General features: G+C 39.6%; 1 protein-coding gene across 1 annotated transcript; it reads left to right on the top strand.

Moving 5' to 3' along the window:
* The first annotated feature begins 489 nt into the window (after positions 1-489).
* On the top strand, positions 490-4,033 carry LOC119776632 (BMP and activin membrane-bound inhibitor homolog). The gene is made up of 3 exons (XM_038275173.1): positions 490-1,004; positions 2,472-2,738; positions 3,099-4,033. The coding sequence occupies exons 1-3, from the start codon at positions 929-931 to the stop codon at positions 3,512-3,514; spliced, it is 759 nt and encodes a 252-aa protein (XP_038131101.1). The 5' UTR covers positions 490-928; the 3' UTR covers positions 3,515-4,033.
* Positions 4,034-17,792: the final 13,759 nt, after the last annotated feature.

Below are 17,792 nucleotides of genomic sequence, written 5' to 3' on the forward strand. Positions count from 1 at the left end.
CTCTATGGAAGCCATTCTGAAGCAGCCAGGGGGGGATTCTGCATGAGCCAAAAAGCAGAGACAGGACCAATTGTCAAAATTTTGGTGTCGATCATTCGATTTCATCCTGGACACTACAGAAAATGGGCTAAAAGTGTTAAAAACCGGAATTTTCCTTTAAGATCCAAAATTCTGAGATTAAAGTCAGAATTCTGAGATTAAAGTCAGAATTCTGACTTTTCCCCCCATATTAAACTGGAATAATATTCAAAAATCTGTTCTTTTTTAGTTTTTTAGTGGCCCTAACCCTCTTCTGTAGAGGTTATTTGTTTCTATTTTAGTAATTTTAGCGTCTGACCCTCACCGTTAATGTCTTATTTTGAAAAGCGCGTACCGGATATACCTTCAAGCGGCGCTCGCATTGATTTCCCGTCTCGGTGGTCTGGCCAATCAGAATGGAAGTGGGCGGAGCCTGTGCAGCTCGCTGCTCCTTCTCCTGTTAAATCGCCTCCGTCTCCAGTGTGAGCCAGCAGCCCAGCGGACTGTTACTCTTCTCGGTTTCTCCGCGCAGGAATACAAACGTGATGGAGGAGAAGCAGCGCTGACGACTTTTCCATTTCATTTCCCGAGGAGTTTATCTTTCTATTTAACTTTTTTTTTTCCTTTCAAGTCCTGGGAGCGGAGGACTATCTGTTCTTTTTGTTATAGTCCGGTAATGTCGGAGCGTTTCCTAAAACAAACCCGCTAACATTTCAGTCTCCATGCGGGAGAAGAAGCTTGTTTTCCTACCTGGTGTCGTTGTTATCAGGCCGGTGAGCTGAATGGCTCGTTTTTCACCCTGACTGAAACTTTATTTTTTTTATTTTTGTATGTTTTTTTTATTCTTCCACCGTCTGGGCTTCTCTGTTGCTGGATATAACCGTGGTCTCTGCGCTGTAACTCCGGGTAAATGGAGCGTCAGTCCAGCTTCATTTCCATCTGGCTCCAACTGGAACTCTGCGCCATGGCGGTTCTTCTGACCAAAGGTACCTCAGACCTGCTCTGCTGGCCGCGGCTTGTTTGTCGGCCTCTTCATGCCCACATAATCAACCAACGCTCAGAAGTTCCCACCATTAAGCTAACTTTAGCTTCGGGAACTTTAGTAAAGGGATATTCCACAACTTTTATTTATTTTTAATCTAATTTACCAGAGGTCTGCTTCCTGATTTATTCATTTAGATTTGATCTGTAATTACCACCCAGCTTGGGATCAGTTTGTTTATTTATAAGAGTTAATTATAGTTTATATCAGATTAAATTGTCAAATATGGACTTTTTTTTTGTTTTTAATTAAAATATTCAATTTTAACTCAACGTAAAGTAGTTATTCATTAAGATGATAAAAAAAATCCAAAGCACAGTTAATTAGAGAGAAAAAACATTACATTTTCTTGCACATCTTGCACTATTCTGCATCTTTTTATTGAATTTAAGTTGAAAAAAACATTTGAATGCAAAGATAATAGTCTAAATGTCTTTTATTTTTCTGATTCCAGTGGTGGGAACTAACAAAAAATAAATAAGTAAACAGCAGGATTTTATTTCTCTTTAAAGTTTCTATAGTTTCATAGTCATTTTAAAGATGTTTGATACTTAAGTTGCATTTTTTAAAATGCATAATTCAGTTTAATTGCAAATATTTTATCTTTATACAGACCATCAAATGTTTTCCAGACCAATTAAAACACAAAAATCAGATCCTAAATGAATTTATCAATAAATAATCTATTAATGTCTAAAAATATAACTAAAACACTTTCAGTTAATAGGAAAAAAAGCCTAAGATGAGTAGATTTTCATGCTTTTTTTATGATCGGATGAAATGATTTAACCTCTAAAAGGTTAAATAACCCTCACTAACATTTCATCTGTCATGGTTCCACTTTTATTAGTCACATTTAACCCCTGTTGTGAAAGCTGCCATCCGTGCATCAGAATCGGACCCCAACGCTCCCACAAAGGGGCCCTCTGCTCTCCTCTCTAATGAAATCTTCTCCAGATGACCTGCCTTAGCCTGCTTTGCTCCAATCATTCACAGGGAAAACACTGATCTGATGAATGCCGCCCTGCTCTGCAAGTTGGCTCGCTCTCACAGGAGCTCGGCTGCATATTTTTATTTTATTCTTTAGGAGTTTCCAGGTTCAGCCTTTAAAGCTGCGTCTTATCGGTTTGTATTTTAGGAAGTTCTTAATGCTTTTATTGCTGTTAAACTTTAAAGTTTGCAGGTAAAGCTGGAGGTTATCAGCAGATTCCTGGCTAGCTGTGTTTACATGTGGAGGGAGGCGGCTGTAATGATAAGGTAGCTTTAGACTGAACCCCCACCTCTAAAGTAGATTTTTATCTCTGTGTTGGAAAAAGACGCAGAGCTCGGGGGTTTCAAAGGTGCAGAAATGATCAATTTGGGTAAAAACGTTTTTGTTTTCTGACACTTTCTTTTTTCTCCCTCCAAACAGGAGAGATCAGGTGCTACTGCGACGCTCCGCACTGCGTGGCCACCGGGTACATGTGCAAATCCGAACTGAACGCCTGCTTCACCAAGGTGCTGGACCCGCTCAGCGCCAACTCGCCGCTCACCCACGGCTGCTTAGTCCCCGTCTCCAACGCCGCCGACGTCTGCAGCAGCCAACGGGCCGCTGACTCTCTGACGCTGGAGTGCTGCCATGACGACATGTGTAACTACAGGGGCCTGCACGACCTGGGACACAGCAGGGACTCCGCAGGTCGGGAAATAAAACCGTCTTTAAACTAACTTTTCCAGCTTAGAGCTTCGTGTTTTTAAGTTTTAACGAGCCTCCAGCTCTGAGCCTGTAGAGGCGAGAGCCGACGGTTTACCTTTAAGCTCTTGGAAAGAGATCAGATATTCTGTTTGAAAAAAAAAAAAGTTTTATTATGTTTGCACCGTATAATTTTCCCACTGAGCAGGAATGTGCCTTGTAGGATGAACGTTCCCATGTCTGCACAGAAGGGTTTATAGAATGAGGAACTTCTGAATAATTTTTTTACTCTGAGTAAAGGAGGGTTAGAGCCTCTTTATGGCGTCCGTATTTCTCCGTTTAACCCCGCTTCCCCCCCCCCCACAGATAGCCGTTACCCAGCCGACGGCAGCAACAGGAACCTGGTGACGCGGGTGCAGGAGCTGGCCTCGGCCAAGGAGGTGTGGTTCCGGGCGGCGGTGATCGCCGTGCCCATCGCCGGCGGCCTCATCCTGGTTCTGCTCGTCATGCTGGCGCTGCGGATGCTGCGCAGCGAGAACAAGCGGCTGCAGGACCAGAGGCAGCAGATGCTGTCGCGGCTCCACTACAGCTTCCACGGCCACCACACCAAGAAGGGCCACGTGGCCAAGCTGGACCTGGAGTGCATGGTGCCGGTGACGGGCCACGAGAACTGCTGCCTGACCTGCGACAAGATGAGGCAGGCGGAGCCCGGCGGCGACAGGATCATGTCTCTGGTGCACTGGGGGATGTACAGCGGCCACGGGAAGCTGGAGTTTGTCTGACTCTGTCGCTTCTCTGCCATCTTTTATTTTATTTCTTAGCCTTCTGAGGACATTCCCATGTTTCCCAAGCAGGAAACGACGCAGAACTGATCTCGCGTCGTTCCGTTTTGTTTGCCAGAGGAGCACTTTACTTGAAAAAGAGAAGGCTGTATTTAAACCCGAGAGGGCAGAGGACTGAGGGTGGAGAAGGGACCCACTCCCCAAGAGGATCCTGGACTTTCTACACGCTGAAGGATTCCAAACGTTGTCTTATTTGCACATTTTGTTTTTCTAAGAATTGAAAGAAAGATTTTACACTGACACCAGGGTAGAAAAAAAGCTGAACACTCCTCTGGACGCTTCATGACTCAAACCTGTTGGTCAGATTGAAATATGTCTATTTTTGTCTGCGTAAAAACGGACCTGTGTGCGTCTTCATCAGAGTGAATGTTCCACTTCTTTCTGTGATCAGACTAAAAGCTTGATTGTGTGTGTGTGTCTGAAAGAACTTCAATTAAAGTGTCTTTTTATTTAAATCTGGTTCTCTTCTGTTGACTTGTTTTTTCTTAAACGGCAATAAGAGGATCTAACAGGAAGTGAGCTCCATGCTGAGGTGTGGCAGTGATGTCACACCCCGTCTAAAAGGTTTTAGAAACATCCTGAGTTCTTGGAAAGCCCAAAATTTAAATGAGCTTATTCTTCAAAAAGAATTAATTGTTCTGTTGAGTTATAAGCGAATCATACGGAAGAGGGCCAGTGGGGGGAAAAAAAAAAGTTAACTGATTTTTAAATTTTATTTCAGTTTAGTATGGGGGAAAATTCAGAATTCTGAGAAAAAAAGTCAGAATTCTGTCTTTTTTTTCTCAGAATTCTGACTTTTTTCTCAGAATTCTGAGAAAAAAAGTCAGAATTCTGTCTTTTTTTTCTCAGAATTCTGACTTTTTTCTCAGAATTCTGACTTTTAATTTCAGAATTCTGAGAAAAAAAGTCAGAATTCTGTCTTTTTTTTCTCAGAATTCTGACTTTTTTCTCAGAATTCTGACTTTTAATTTCAGAATTCTGACTTTTAATTTCAGAATTCTGAGAAAAAAAGTCAGAATTCTGACTTTTTTCCCATGTTAAACTGAAATAAAATTTAAAAATCAGTTACATTTTTTTATTTTTTTTTTTTTCAGTGGCCCTAATCCTCTTCCGTAGAATCAAATAGTGCTTCTCAGTAAACATGGCGCATGTTTCCTCACAGCAGTGGTTTATATGTGTAAAATCAACAAAATGAAGCATAACTATAATGTAAGATTTTTTATTTTATTCTTCTGTAGGAATACCATCTGAAAAGTGTGGCCTGCTTTTTTTTTTTTTTTGTATCTGGCCTCCCTTTTTACAGATTCTACTTTAGGTTGAGTGCAGGACTTTGACTTTACCCCGCTGAAGGATAGAAAATTTTTTCAGTTTAATACGTTCCAATCGCTCTAGCTCTACGTTTAGCATGGAGGTCCTGCTGGAAGGCAAATCTTTTACCACTTTCTGGATGATTTTCACTGGACAAAATCTAGATCTAGTAATTTTTTCTTTAAGTGTGAACAAGACGATTTACATTTAAAATTAGAAAAAAAATTCATTGTCTTATTTCAAGTGTATATGATCTAATTACCTTATTTAAAGATTAAAGATCCTTATTTCATTGGGAAATCATCTTATTTACCTACTCAAATCAAGCGTAAATACACCTCATTTAAAACATTTTAACTCATTTTTGGCTCGTTTTTGCAGTGCTCAGGATGGTGCCATTTTTAGATCCTTTCACTTGGCTGTATTAAGAGTTTCCCACAGCATCACCCTGCCACCACCATGTTTCATTGAGAAGGCAGTTCTGTGTTTATATATTTTTTCCTTGCAGGCTCAAACATTCATTGAGTTGCATTGATTTAAAAGCCGGGTTTATTTTTCCTTTTGCTTTACAATACATGTTTGTTTAAAGATAATATTCGTAAGACATTCGGTTTTTTTCTTTTGTTGTTTCTGCCTGAAAATACAAGTTGAATAGAGTGATTTAAGTTTCCTAGAGCAATAAATAACCTGCTGAATACGGGACGCAAACGGAAAAAGAAGCGAAGCGGCTTCCTTCTGAGGTCGGCGTTCCCATTGGACGGGAGTTTCCAAACTCCTCCGGAATATTTACATTTTTATTTTAAGGGAGTCTGAATGTCCTGGTTGGAGCAGTGTGTGTTGTGTGCATCACACAATGGGTTATTAAAAGGAGGGGGGGGGCGGTGTTTGGGTTGAAAAGTTCACACTCTATGGCCTTTGCAGTTACCGTAGCAACTGCAACTCACAAGACATCTTGTAAGGATTTGTTGAGGTCCATTGGCTAAAGCGAAGCCCTCGTTTCTATCCATTAGGAGGACAGGAAAACACTATTAGCTGCTGACCACTTAGCGGCGGCGTGCATTAGCAAGGCGCAAGGCCTCCCAGAGGACCATTAGCCCTGTAATAATAACACTGTCCCCTGGCTGCCTAATGTGACGGCTGTTTTCTTTAGCCTGATCCCACTTTGTTGGCTAACCCATGGGTGTCCTGTGGTGGCAGAGAGGTGTCAAGCAGCGCCTCCGTTCGCCTTCGATCTAACTACTGATTATATTACACTGATTACACCCACAACACTTATGGAAAACTCAAACCAAAGCTCCCATCTTAACCGTGACCGAGTCAAACTGGAAAACATCCCATTAATAACGACCGGGGTGCCCAGAAGGATTACCGGCTTTGACGAGATTAGTGTTCAAATCTGAAATGGGCCCAGAGAGGCAAGAAAACAAGTTGACACACAGCTGAGCCCACCCCCATACAGGCAGCTATTAGGTTTAGCCTTTTAGCGCAGCACAAGCTGCGTAAACTGTTTACATTCATATGCAAATTTAATGAGGCCTCCGTCAAAAGAGCCCCTGTTCACTTTAAAGCTACTACAAGCGCCCCCCCCTCCTCCCTGACATTTTCATTGTTTCCAGCAGAAACCACCTCACCACCTTCCCAACGTCGATGCCACCTCCAAATTGTCCCTCCTCCTCAGGTGAGTTTTAATTCCTGCAGCATGGAAGTGATTTCAATGCGGGTGGTGCTCCCACTTCCCCTCCCCGCGCTCCCGCAGGTCCTGTAATAATTGTCCTCAAAAGCCTTGTGCCGAAGGTGGAGGCAGCAAACATGTGGAACAATATAAGAAGTGTAAACACACATGGAACCTGTTAACACCTGAGCACGGTAATGGATGAACACCCAGGGCAGTAAAAAGCCTTTCGTTAAAGCTTTGGAACTGCTCACACGGCTTCCTTCCTGTCAAGCTTCAACAGCGCTCACGCACTGAAGCGCAACGCACTAATGGTCTGCTGGGGAAGATTACTGATTATGGCTGAATTCTACAAAGCAAGTTGTGTCAAAGATGGAGGAAATAAGATGGAAAGACATCATAATTTTAACGTTTTTAGACGTTTTGAAGAAGAAGTAATCTTTATGGAGTAAACGCAATGTCACCAACCTGGAGAGAGATATCAGCTGGGCTGCTGCTATCAACGCCTAAAGGCCCATTCATACCTCACGTTTGGCCTGCACGTCCGTATTTCTGTCCGTACGTTCTATCCGTTGACTCCTTCATACCTCCATCCGTTGAGGTGCGCAATAACCCGTATTTCCTCTAGGTGGCAGTGCTGGGCGCCAATGATTCGTCATTGATCAAAACATGGCGATGGTCCAAGACTTGATTCTGTTGACATTTTGTACTAAAAACTCAATAGCGCCCCCACCGTTTCCGGCAGTATTGCTCCGTATTGATCCGTTTCGTCCGTAAGCGTAAGCTCCCAATTTTCGTGTCAAAGTACGGACGAAATCGACGGTTAGAACGTATGAAACACTCCACACGTATCCGTATCCGTCTTTTACGTGAGGTATGAATGGGCCTTAAGAGTATAGATGATAGAGTTGGGCCTTCCTTTCAGTGCTTAGTCCTGTTTCTCTGCTAAACATAGAAATGACTAGCGTGTGTGTCGCAGTTAACGCAGATATACCAGACACTCTGGTACACCTCTCCAAAATTGGAGGCCTCTGTTTGGTCAAAACTACAGCCGCTCTACACTATGCGTATCTCCTGTTTGGTACCTTACCGGCTTGTTTTGTTTGTATGACCGCCATTGTGGAAAACGACTCGTAAAGAACCAGCTAAAATCAGCCCTTAACTTTATCTGCACTCTTTTATCCCTTTGACATGAAACGTGTCTCAGTGGAGCTAGTTTACTATTACCATTTCTAACATAGAAAATATTTATAGATAAGTGCTTCTAGGTTCCTTTCTATGTCTGCTTCTGTCTCCTTGAACCCCGGTCGGCCTCGGCAGATGGCCGCTCACACTTAGCCTGGTTCTGCTGGAGGTTACTTCCTGTTAAAAGGGAGTTTTTCCTCTCCACTGTCGCTACAAGCATGCTTAGTGTGAGGGATTGCCTTCAAGTCAATGAGTCGATGCAATCAACTGGTTTTCCTTTGAAACTTTGAACCAACTGGACTGTATGATCTAGTTTAATTGTAAAGTGCCTTGCGATGACGTGTTAAATGACACAATAAAAATGTAGTGAATTTAATTGAATTGAGTCTATAAAGAGTGCTTTGCAATTTCAATGACCACATGCGGGCTGCTGTTACAGTCATACAATTCCTCCATGTGTAAAGCCTTACATTATGAAGGGCGAACAATGATTGGATACCTTAATGCAATATGGCTGGATACCTAAAACCCCTAAATGCTTCACATTTCTAAGAGGTCCTCACTCCTACGTTCACAGCCTAACACATTAGCTAGCTTCTAACTACCTAGCCGCAAACTAACAGGCTGATCCACTAACAAGCAGATGCTGCAAACTAGAAACCAGATCTGTCCCAATGGATAAACAAACTGAGCTACTTATAGGGCCCCCAGAGCCATTAGGGGCCCTCCTATACATGTTGAATTAATCTGTGCTGAAACTGTTTTGTTTCAGCACAGATTAATTTAAATATTTTAATGTTTACAATTTAAATTTGATTGCCATCTCAACCCTGTAATGCCAAATGTATCATATTTGATACATACGGTTTCTGAAATGTTTTGCCTCTGACACCTTTTGCATAATTTAATGGTAAAAACTTAAAATCCTATTGTACACAATCAGATATACCTGATAACAGAGGGCAGAAGATTAAACAAAAAATAATTATGACTTATGGCATAGTAAATTATTAAAGGAATAGTACACCCAAAACATGATTAGCCTTCATTTTCTACTCACCCCCATGCCGAACAACACTCTGGAGTACTTTTTTGATATCTCAAATGCATCTGGAGATCTGGGAGGCTTCTTACTGTCTGCTGACATTCAAATAATGGAGGTCTATGGTGCCCGAGGCAGAAAGGTCCATAAAAGTCCACAAAAAACGTGTCAATATTCCTCCATACTGCTCGTCCAATGTATTCCAAGTGTCCTGAGTGGGTAGCGTCCATAATTTACTCGAAACGAAGTCATTTAGAATGTTTTTAGAGCATAAACAGTAGTGTTTAGGATTTATGCTCTAAAAACATTCTAAATGACTTCGTTTCGAGTAAATTCTGGATGCTACCCACTCAGGACACTTGGAATACATTGGACGAGCAGTATGGAGGAATATTGACACGTTTTTTGTGGACTTTTATGGACCTTTCTGCCTCGGGCGCCATAGACCTCCATTATTTGAATGTCAGCAGACAGCAAGAAGCCTCCCAGATCTCCAGATGCATTTGAGATATCAAAAAAGTACTCCAGAGTGTTGTTCAGCATGGGGGTGAGTAGAAAATGAAGGCTAATCATGTTTTGGGTGTACTATTCCTTTAATATTAAAAATGTATTTCTGTTTTTTCTTTTTACATATTTTGTTAAAAGGCCAAATAAGGACTTCAAACCAAAAAAAAAAGTAATTTTCTGTTTTGTTTTATTCTTGGATCGGGCTGTAAAGGGTTAACTTATTCACAATCTAATTTTACTTTGTTTAAACCTAACAGGTGATAACGGCTATAATGTTGATCTACAGAGGCATAAAGGCGCTTGATTTGAAGGAGGTTTGTTTAAGTGGTAATAATAGGAGATTTATGTTTAATTCAAAGAAGCAACAAAATTAACATTCTGTTTGTTCATTTTTTACAGCAAAGGAGTCATCAACCACAAATTATTGTTTTTTTATCGTGTGTTTTTTTTTTTTTTGCCTTAACTTCATCATTCTGCTTCATTCTATCTCTATTATCCCACTCTGCAGAATCTGTTAGTTCAATCTCTGTTTTTCCAGTGTAGTCCTGTTTCTCTGACTGTGACTAACTGGATGTGCTCTCTTCGTCCTCTGGCATGGGAGCTGGCTCGGAGCTCGTCTGCCTGGCTGTGTGTTTCCTGGACGGGGCCGCTTTTTACAGTTTCCAGTTTTCCTCTCCTCTGTCGCTACAAGCATGCTTATTGTGAAGGATTGCCTTCGAGTCCATGAATGGATGCAATCAACTGGTTTTCCTTAGATAGAAAACTTTGAATCAAATTAACTGTATGATCTGGTGAACTGTAAAGTGCCTTGAGACGATGAGTTGGGAATTAGCGCTATAGAAATAAACTGAATTGAGTTGAACTTAAAAACCTGTCGGAAAATCTGGAGTTTGAAAGTGACTTGGTGTATTTTTGGTGTTGTGTGGAATCAAAAGAGCGAGTTAAACACAAAGTGTGATTTCCTTCTTATTGATTAGCAAGAGTTACATTAACATTAGCATGCATTTCTTTCAAACCAAAAATCAGCGATGTACCTGCAGACAATTGCTAAGTGTTGTTACTTGTTTAACTTTAACCTATTGTGTAAGAAACCAGGAAATGACCATAAACAAACAAGGCTAACTGGTAATGTTGCTAACGCTACATCCATTTAACAAGAAAGAAAGAAAAAGGGCCACTAAAGCGGGCCTAAATTAGCTCAATTTAATTTTAATGAATAAGAACTTCAGAACGATTTTATATGTAAAATACAATGTTATTACTCCTTTAAAAATAATATTTAAAAAGGGGGACCCTTTATCTTGCAAAGGACAACCACAATAATCCAAATAGGCTGTGTGGATTAGCAGTAATGGAAGGTCCACAGGACTGGGAATATTCCCCATCCAAAGGAAATGGATTTAACTATTAACTGAATGATAAAGCTACTCTGAGATCAACTTTGCATGTTCAAAATAATGAAAAAATTAATGAATTTAAATGTCATGTTGGATTAATTTACATTATTCATAGTTGTTTGCAAATAACTTAGAGGTTAGAGGTTAAAAAAACAGTCATTGCCATCTATTCATGACATTCAAATTCATTACAAGGAAAAGTGACACAAACTTGTTTTATTTATTTTTTTATTTATTTTGAACAGACAGTAAAAACAATCAAGAAAGAAAAAAATTTGAATGAAACAAACTTAAGAATGAAAAGATAGAACATTTGACATGCAAATTTTATATTTTCTGTTCAAAAAGGAGCAGGTAGAACATACATCTTATAATGTCCTGCCCCTTTCCTGCTTGTCAATTTATCATCAATTAACTGTCAAAACATCAAAAAACCAAAAAAAAAAACACTTGTTTCCATTCCACATGATGTTTAGCCATGTACAATTATTTTAAGTACTATTTATGTCATCAATTACATTATAGACTATTAGTCATCTTATATAGCGTATTTTGAAATGAGCACGGTTTTAATCAGTTTTTTAAATTGGTTTGTCTCCACACACAGATAAACAAAAACTCTTCCTGGTTGTTCTAAAGTGCTGTTTTTTAAAGTATCCTTCACCTCTTAGATCATAACCCCCCTCTCTGTCACCAAACATTTCCTGTATATTGTGTGGAAGTTTTTGATTTCGGACCTTAAACATGAATTGTGAAGTTCTAAATATTACCAGGTCCCAGAATTTCAGTATATTTGATTTGATAAATGACTGGTTTGTGTGTTCCCAGTATTCGGATTGATTTCTTTTGTAAAACGTATAATGGCTGTAAATTTGTTTTGTATGTATTCCCCCAAACTTCCACACAATATGTTAAATGTGGTACAATGAGTGTATTGTACAGAATAAACAAAGATTTGTAGTCCAGGACGAAACTAATTTTTCTTATAACAGCAACACTTTTGGCTATTTTAGATTTTACTAGGCTGATCTGAGGTTTCCAGCTAAACATAAACTAATATGACACCCAAGAATTTTATTTCATGTACTTGTTCTAAATCAACGCTTTTAATTGATATTTTAATTGTTTAAGTAATAGTGGAGGGTTTTTGTGAATTTTTGAAAAGACACGCCCTGTTCACTTAAAAAAAATGCACATGCACAACCCTGTACCCGCTGCTGAGAGGTAAAGTCTATTAAACGCGTGCACGGGCATGCAGGAGCCCATTTCTCCTTGTGCACGCTCTGTTTTTAGTTGCTGTTTGCATCTCTCATACAAGCTTACTTTTTAAAAGAAGGTTTTCAATTTTTCCACAAACATTTCCACTCACCACAGGTAAGTGAAAATGGTTATCAGTTATTAATCTACAAATAATCCATGGTAACCAGGTTTCAGTCCCACCAACATTATCTTTTATTATGTGGTATGTTTGCAAAGCTCATTAAAGTATATATTAATCATAATAATAATGACATTTTGGCAAATATTCTACTTAAATAGTATAAATCAGAATATTCTCAGAGCATATAAGTTAGTCTACCTCCACAGCTTTAATGAAAAACCCCCACAGAACTGCATCTGCTCTCCCTGGAAGCTGCAGGAGGCAAAGCTCAGCCTGAAGTAGCCCCAGTCTAAATCATATCACTGATACTTAAGCCCTGTTTACCATTCCCCAACCACAAACAAACACAGACATTCCAGAAAATAAACACAAATGTCATTCCAGGATCCAAATAAAAAGGGAAGTAATGCGCATGACTGCAGAGACAAATCATAGTCTATGGTGACAGGCCTCCACTGGAAGAAGATGTGATCTAAATATTTGGCCAATTCATTTCCTTCCTGTGGATTAAAGTACAGCTTCAGTGCATGTCATCATTACCCCCCACCCCTACCCCCATCTAAACATTTACCCCGATCCGATGTTAACATTTAGATGGAAATCTTGGTCATAGAAAAATAATAATGTTGGGAATGTTTACAGGATGGAGTGGACCTCTTGAAGTTAAATGTCGCCGTCTGGAGACTGCGAATGAAGGTTGTGCTGTTTTTCTAAAAGTGCACCCAGTGGCATGTCAGCTTGTGTGCACGTCGACAGGTTTGAGGTTTTTTTTTTTAAAGGGGGGGTGATTGAAAGGCTGATGAACTGGTAGGTGTAGGGCCACTTTCCCATGAGCTCAGCGGTTGATACATGAGTGTGCCTCGCCCTCCTCATGATGCCAGGGCTTTCGCTGCTCTGCCTGTCAGCAAAGGGCCCGTGTAGAATGATGGCAGCTCCATGTGGCCCTGCTTTCTCTGCCCAAAGTCACTGGTAGATGGCATGAACAGAATTACACATTTAACAGCGAAAGTTTGACCAAACCTGCCTGCTCCCATTAGGTTTGAGTTCTCGTTTTCACCCACAAGCAGCCAACCATCATCGCCTGACAACCAGTCGGATTATTTCTGGTTTTAGGAACAAATTGTTCCAATTTAAGTCAATTTTAAGGTTAACCCGGGCTTACACTGTGCGATTTTTTGCCCTTTTTGGGACGACTTTCCAGTCGTACGATAATTTTTCATCTGATTGTGCGTTGTGTAGAGTCAGTGTATTCTCATTATGAGTTCGTGTGAAATCGTACGAAAAGTTATGCACCGTAATTTCGTAAGTTTTGGACGTTTTTTTCGTCGTATGTGCATCTGACGCACCATTCAGGAATCTAGAATATAAATTACAATTAGCCCTAACCCTAAGATATAAAACAGCAAGCAACGTAGTTAGAGACATGAATAAGTGATGATTGCACTGTTTTTCCCAGTTTTACGTCCGCCCGCAGATCTGCTTTTTTTTTTTTCTGTCTGCCAGCGCATGCGCAGTGATGTGGTTTTTTTGAGGAAAAACGTCCAAAACGTACGAAATAGTGTGCATAACTTTTCGTACGATCTCATACGAACTGATAATGAGAATATGTTGGTAGAGTACAGGGGTAACGAGGGGCGATCAGCCTCTCACGAGCACCTCCCGATCAGGAATCAAACATGTTTTATTTTGAGTCTATGGTCATTGGCTCAGTGTACAAACTTCCTCTCAGATGAAAACACAGAAGCATGGCAGGGATGCGGGTGAATGGAGTTCTTTTTGTAAAATTGGCATACTGTATTAGCCACCTGTCCTCAGCCATGTCTTCGTCCAAATATGTCATCGCCTTTTCTTTTTAGGGTTTTCAGCACAAAATTGCAGAAATTCCCAAGGTTTCACTCTAGTGAGCTGCATATTAGAGACTGACCTTTGGATGGGAGTCAGTATTAGTACCGATCACGTGATTGGGACGGTACAGGATTAAACATTAACGGGAGCAGACGGGAACCAATAGTAACAAAAAAAAACTAGAATCGATGCCAAAAAATAATATAAAATAGAAAGAAAAAAAATCCAGAACTGGCGCCGCCATTTTGTAGTTTTTTTCCTTGAAGCCTACACTATAATGCGAGTCATAAAAACTACACGACCCAAAAACCATTTATAATTATTCTTCCTTTTACTTTAACTGACCTTTACTACAGTTAGAAACAGGAACTTAACTGACCCTTCATAGAAATTCAGATTCAATGTATTGGCAGAAATCTTATTGAAGACAACAAGAATGGGAGTGGTGCAGGAGCAGGAGTCATTCTGAATGGGAGCGGGATGGGAGTGGGAGTCATTTCACCAGGAGTGGGACGGGACAGGAGTGAAAATCCACTCCCGTGTCAGTCTCTACTGCATATTCCTCTTCTCCTGGTTTGGCTTCCGGATAGACGAGTCCGAGTAGTACACCCTGAGCTGTGAACTCACTCTGTACGATAAAACCCTGCGGTTTCGTCATACAGTGTGAGCTGTAGCTGCTTGCAATGATTGAAAAATTTGCACATTGTATGCCTGACTTTAATTATTTGCACTGAATTTTCACCTCTGAATTTTCCATAGTGCATCAAACTGGAAAACCAAATATTGTGTCCGAACTTCCGCCCTAATCACTATATAGGGCACTATATTTTACTGTAGATGAGTGTCTGAACGTCTACTGGATGAAAAAGTCGTGGACTTGAAATTTCCCATTGTGCACCTTGTAAAGTAGTGATCATCAATGGTCATTAGATGTGCAGATATATTCCAGATTGTTTTGCGAGAGCTCTCCTCGCAAAGTTTTAATGGGATGTGTAGCGGCAACAAATAACAAAGATGGCGCAGGCACCATGGGGGGAGGCGGAGTTACGCAACAAACGAGAAGTGAAAAGTAGTGATCATCTTTCTGAACGGTCAGTTAACTGAGTTCACTATAAAGTTCACTATATGTTCCCCGCTCTACATACTGATTAAGGGATTTAGGGGTTAGGACGGACGTTCAGCCTAAGATTGTCATCATTACCAGTCACAGAACAGTAAACTTCTTACCTTTAAATATTTTTCCTGCATCAAGGTTTATTACTATATCTTAAGTGAAAAATATAGATTTTAAGCTAAAAGGAATGTTTTAAACTACTTTTTATCCATAGTACGGAAGAGGATTAGGGCCACTGAAAAAAAAGTTAACTGATTTTTAAATTTTATTTCAGTTTAACATTGGAAAAAGTCAGAATTCTGACTTTTTCCCATACTAAACTGAAATAAAATTTAAAAATCAGTAAACTTTTTTTTTTTTTTTTTTCCACTTGCCCTTATCCTATTCCGTACTTATCTTATTTTATTTCTATATATTATTTCAAACTGTGTATATGGTAAGGGTGTAATTTTCCTGTGTGGTTTGTAATTTTAACTATTTTATTCTGTCTTATTATATTAGAATTTTATTTTGCTCTGTTGTACTGCTGTAAACGGTTGCACCACATGAAAAGAATTCCCCGCAAGGGATTAATAAAATAATTCTGACTCCGATTTTTAAATTACTTTGCTGCAATCAGTTTGGTGTGTTTTACCCGTTTAATTTGAGAGCAGGGAAAATATCCAACACAGACTGAAAATACTAAGACAATTTGTTGGTCAAATTCATGATTTCTCCAATGAGATTTTTGTTGTGTGCAGATATAAGCAGCTTAAAAGATGTTATTTTTATAAACAGTTTCTTAAACCTATGTTTATGTAAATATCTACAATGTTTTAAAGATGTTTTCCATCGCCCAGTTTCCAAATGCAACTGCTGGGAATTGCTAGCTTTAGTGTTCGTCCCCATCCCAGGCTGAGGGGTGGGGAAGTTTGAAACTGAAAAAAACCCACACTGTTTTATACATCTATTTTAAGTTTAAAATGAGTTTTCGTCCATTTACAATTTTATTTTTAGAAATTTTTTTTAAATTTCCAATAATTTTTTATTTTAACATATTTTTCCACAGTAATTAACATCCTGAGGAAACCTAATGGTGCACATCTGCTCCATAGAAACTGCCACTACTTGTTTTAACGTGATCATTATTATTGTTCGGCAATGCAAACTAAATATGCAATATTTTACTTGCTCTAGTTTGCAAAGTTTTATGATTACGGTACATCCAACCAAGTTTACTGTTGAGTTTTTTCTGCTGTATGTTTATTGTCCAGTTTGCAATCAAAGTAAAATGAAAGCAAAAACTGCAGTACAATAATAATAATAATAATAATTCATTTAATTTATACTGCACTTTTCACCAAAAAGGTCTCAAAGTGCTACAAAAAAAAGCATTACATAAAAAAAAAAAGCAATACATAGAAATAAAAGCAATAAAATAATAAAAAAAAATATATAAAATGAAATAAAAAATATAAAATAAAATAATAAAAGCTGTTTTAAAAGAGAAAAAAGAAACATCTAAGGGGGACCAAAAGTTTTGCTAAAAAGAAATGTTTTAAGGCCTTTTTTAAAACACTCAGTGGACGGAGGTGCCCTCAAGGTGTCAGGGAGGGAATTCCACAGATGTGGGGCAGCAGCACAAAAGTCTCTATCTCCCATTGTCCTGAGTCTGGTTCTGGGGATGTGGAGCAGGTTTGAGTGAGTGGAGCGAAGGGAGCGGGACGTGTTCTGTAAAATGCATAAGTTTCCCATTTTAGAAAAGCAGTGAAAGCCTTGCCCTAATAAAAATGCTCTGTCTGCATCACCTTTCTCTGCTAAATGGCCATATTTGTACAGTTCTTAAATCCCAGTTTGTAGCCACAAAAAGGCCTGTCATGGATCAGAAACTTTGTCCCCAACTGAATTATTTATTAGATTTTTATTTTAAGAATGACTGATGTGTGCAAAAATAGCAACCATCTTCAATAAAGAACCATATGAAGCAACTTTTTAAAAAGGATAATATAATTGGAGTTTTACAATAAATCTTCAGGGCTTGGCTTTGATTAGAGAAAATAATGCCTGCAACTGAACTTGTTGCACAGTGACATAAAGTGCTGCTTTATAGGGGGGGCAGGGAAAGGTGTGGCAGTCTCCTTACAGAGCTTAGATGATAATAGCTCCCACAAAGCATTTTGGCCTGGCAGGAGGCCAGCTTTGGCTTCCCAACCTGGGATGTTGAGCTGCCGCTAGCAGCATATAGCCTCGGGTTTGAATCTAGTCAGGCTGGCTCTGATGGGAGTTCATTGTGAGTGTAGATCTAAGGGATTACAGCCCTGAAAGCAGAAAAGCCTGAGTCTTTCTGACAACATCTCTGTGTGAACAGAGCTCAGGCCTCCATCGGAGCTTGGGAAGAGCTCTAAAACAACATGCAGTTGGTCAGATAGGATCTGCAGGTTTCTGTAAAAATGAAGCTGAAGTTTGCTCTTTTTATTCAATACAGATGTGTTAAGTGCTATGAAATAAAGGTATTGGCAGTAATCCTCTAATCAATAGGTATGTAAGTATTAAACTGTGATGAGAATCGATAAGGAATGGAAGCGTTTCACAGAATCGATAAGGGAATCGGAACATCTTATCAATTCCCAACCCTAATTGCAGGCGTGTATAATAGTTCATATTGATTTTGCTTGTAAAGCGGGGAGAATGGCGCTAGGCTTACCGCACAGTGACATCACTGTTGGAAGATGTCAGAAGTGAGGTGTTACTATATTTGGGCAAAAATGGATGCTCCCACACTCAGTGA

The sequence above is a fragment of the Cyprinodon tularosa genome, unplaced genomic scaffold (assembly GCF_016077235.1).
Source record: "Cyprinodon tularosa strain WSP-4 unplaced genomic scaffold, ASM1607723v1 ctg948, whole genome shotgun sequence".
NCBI classification, from domain to species: Eukaryota; Metazoa; Chordata; class Actinopteri; order Cyprinodontiformes; family Cyprinodontidae; genus Cyprinodon; species Cyprinodon tularosa.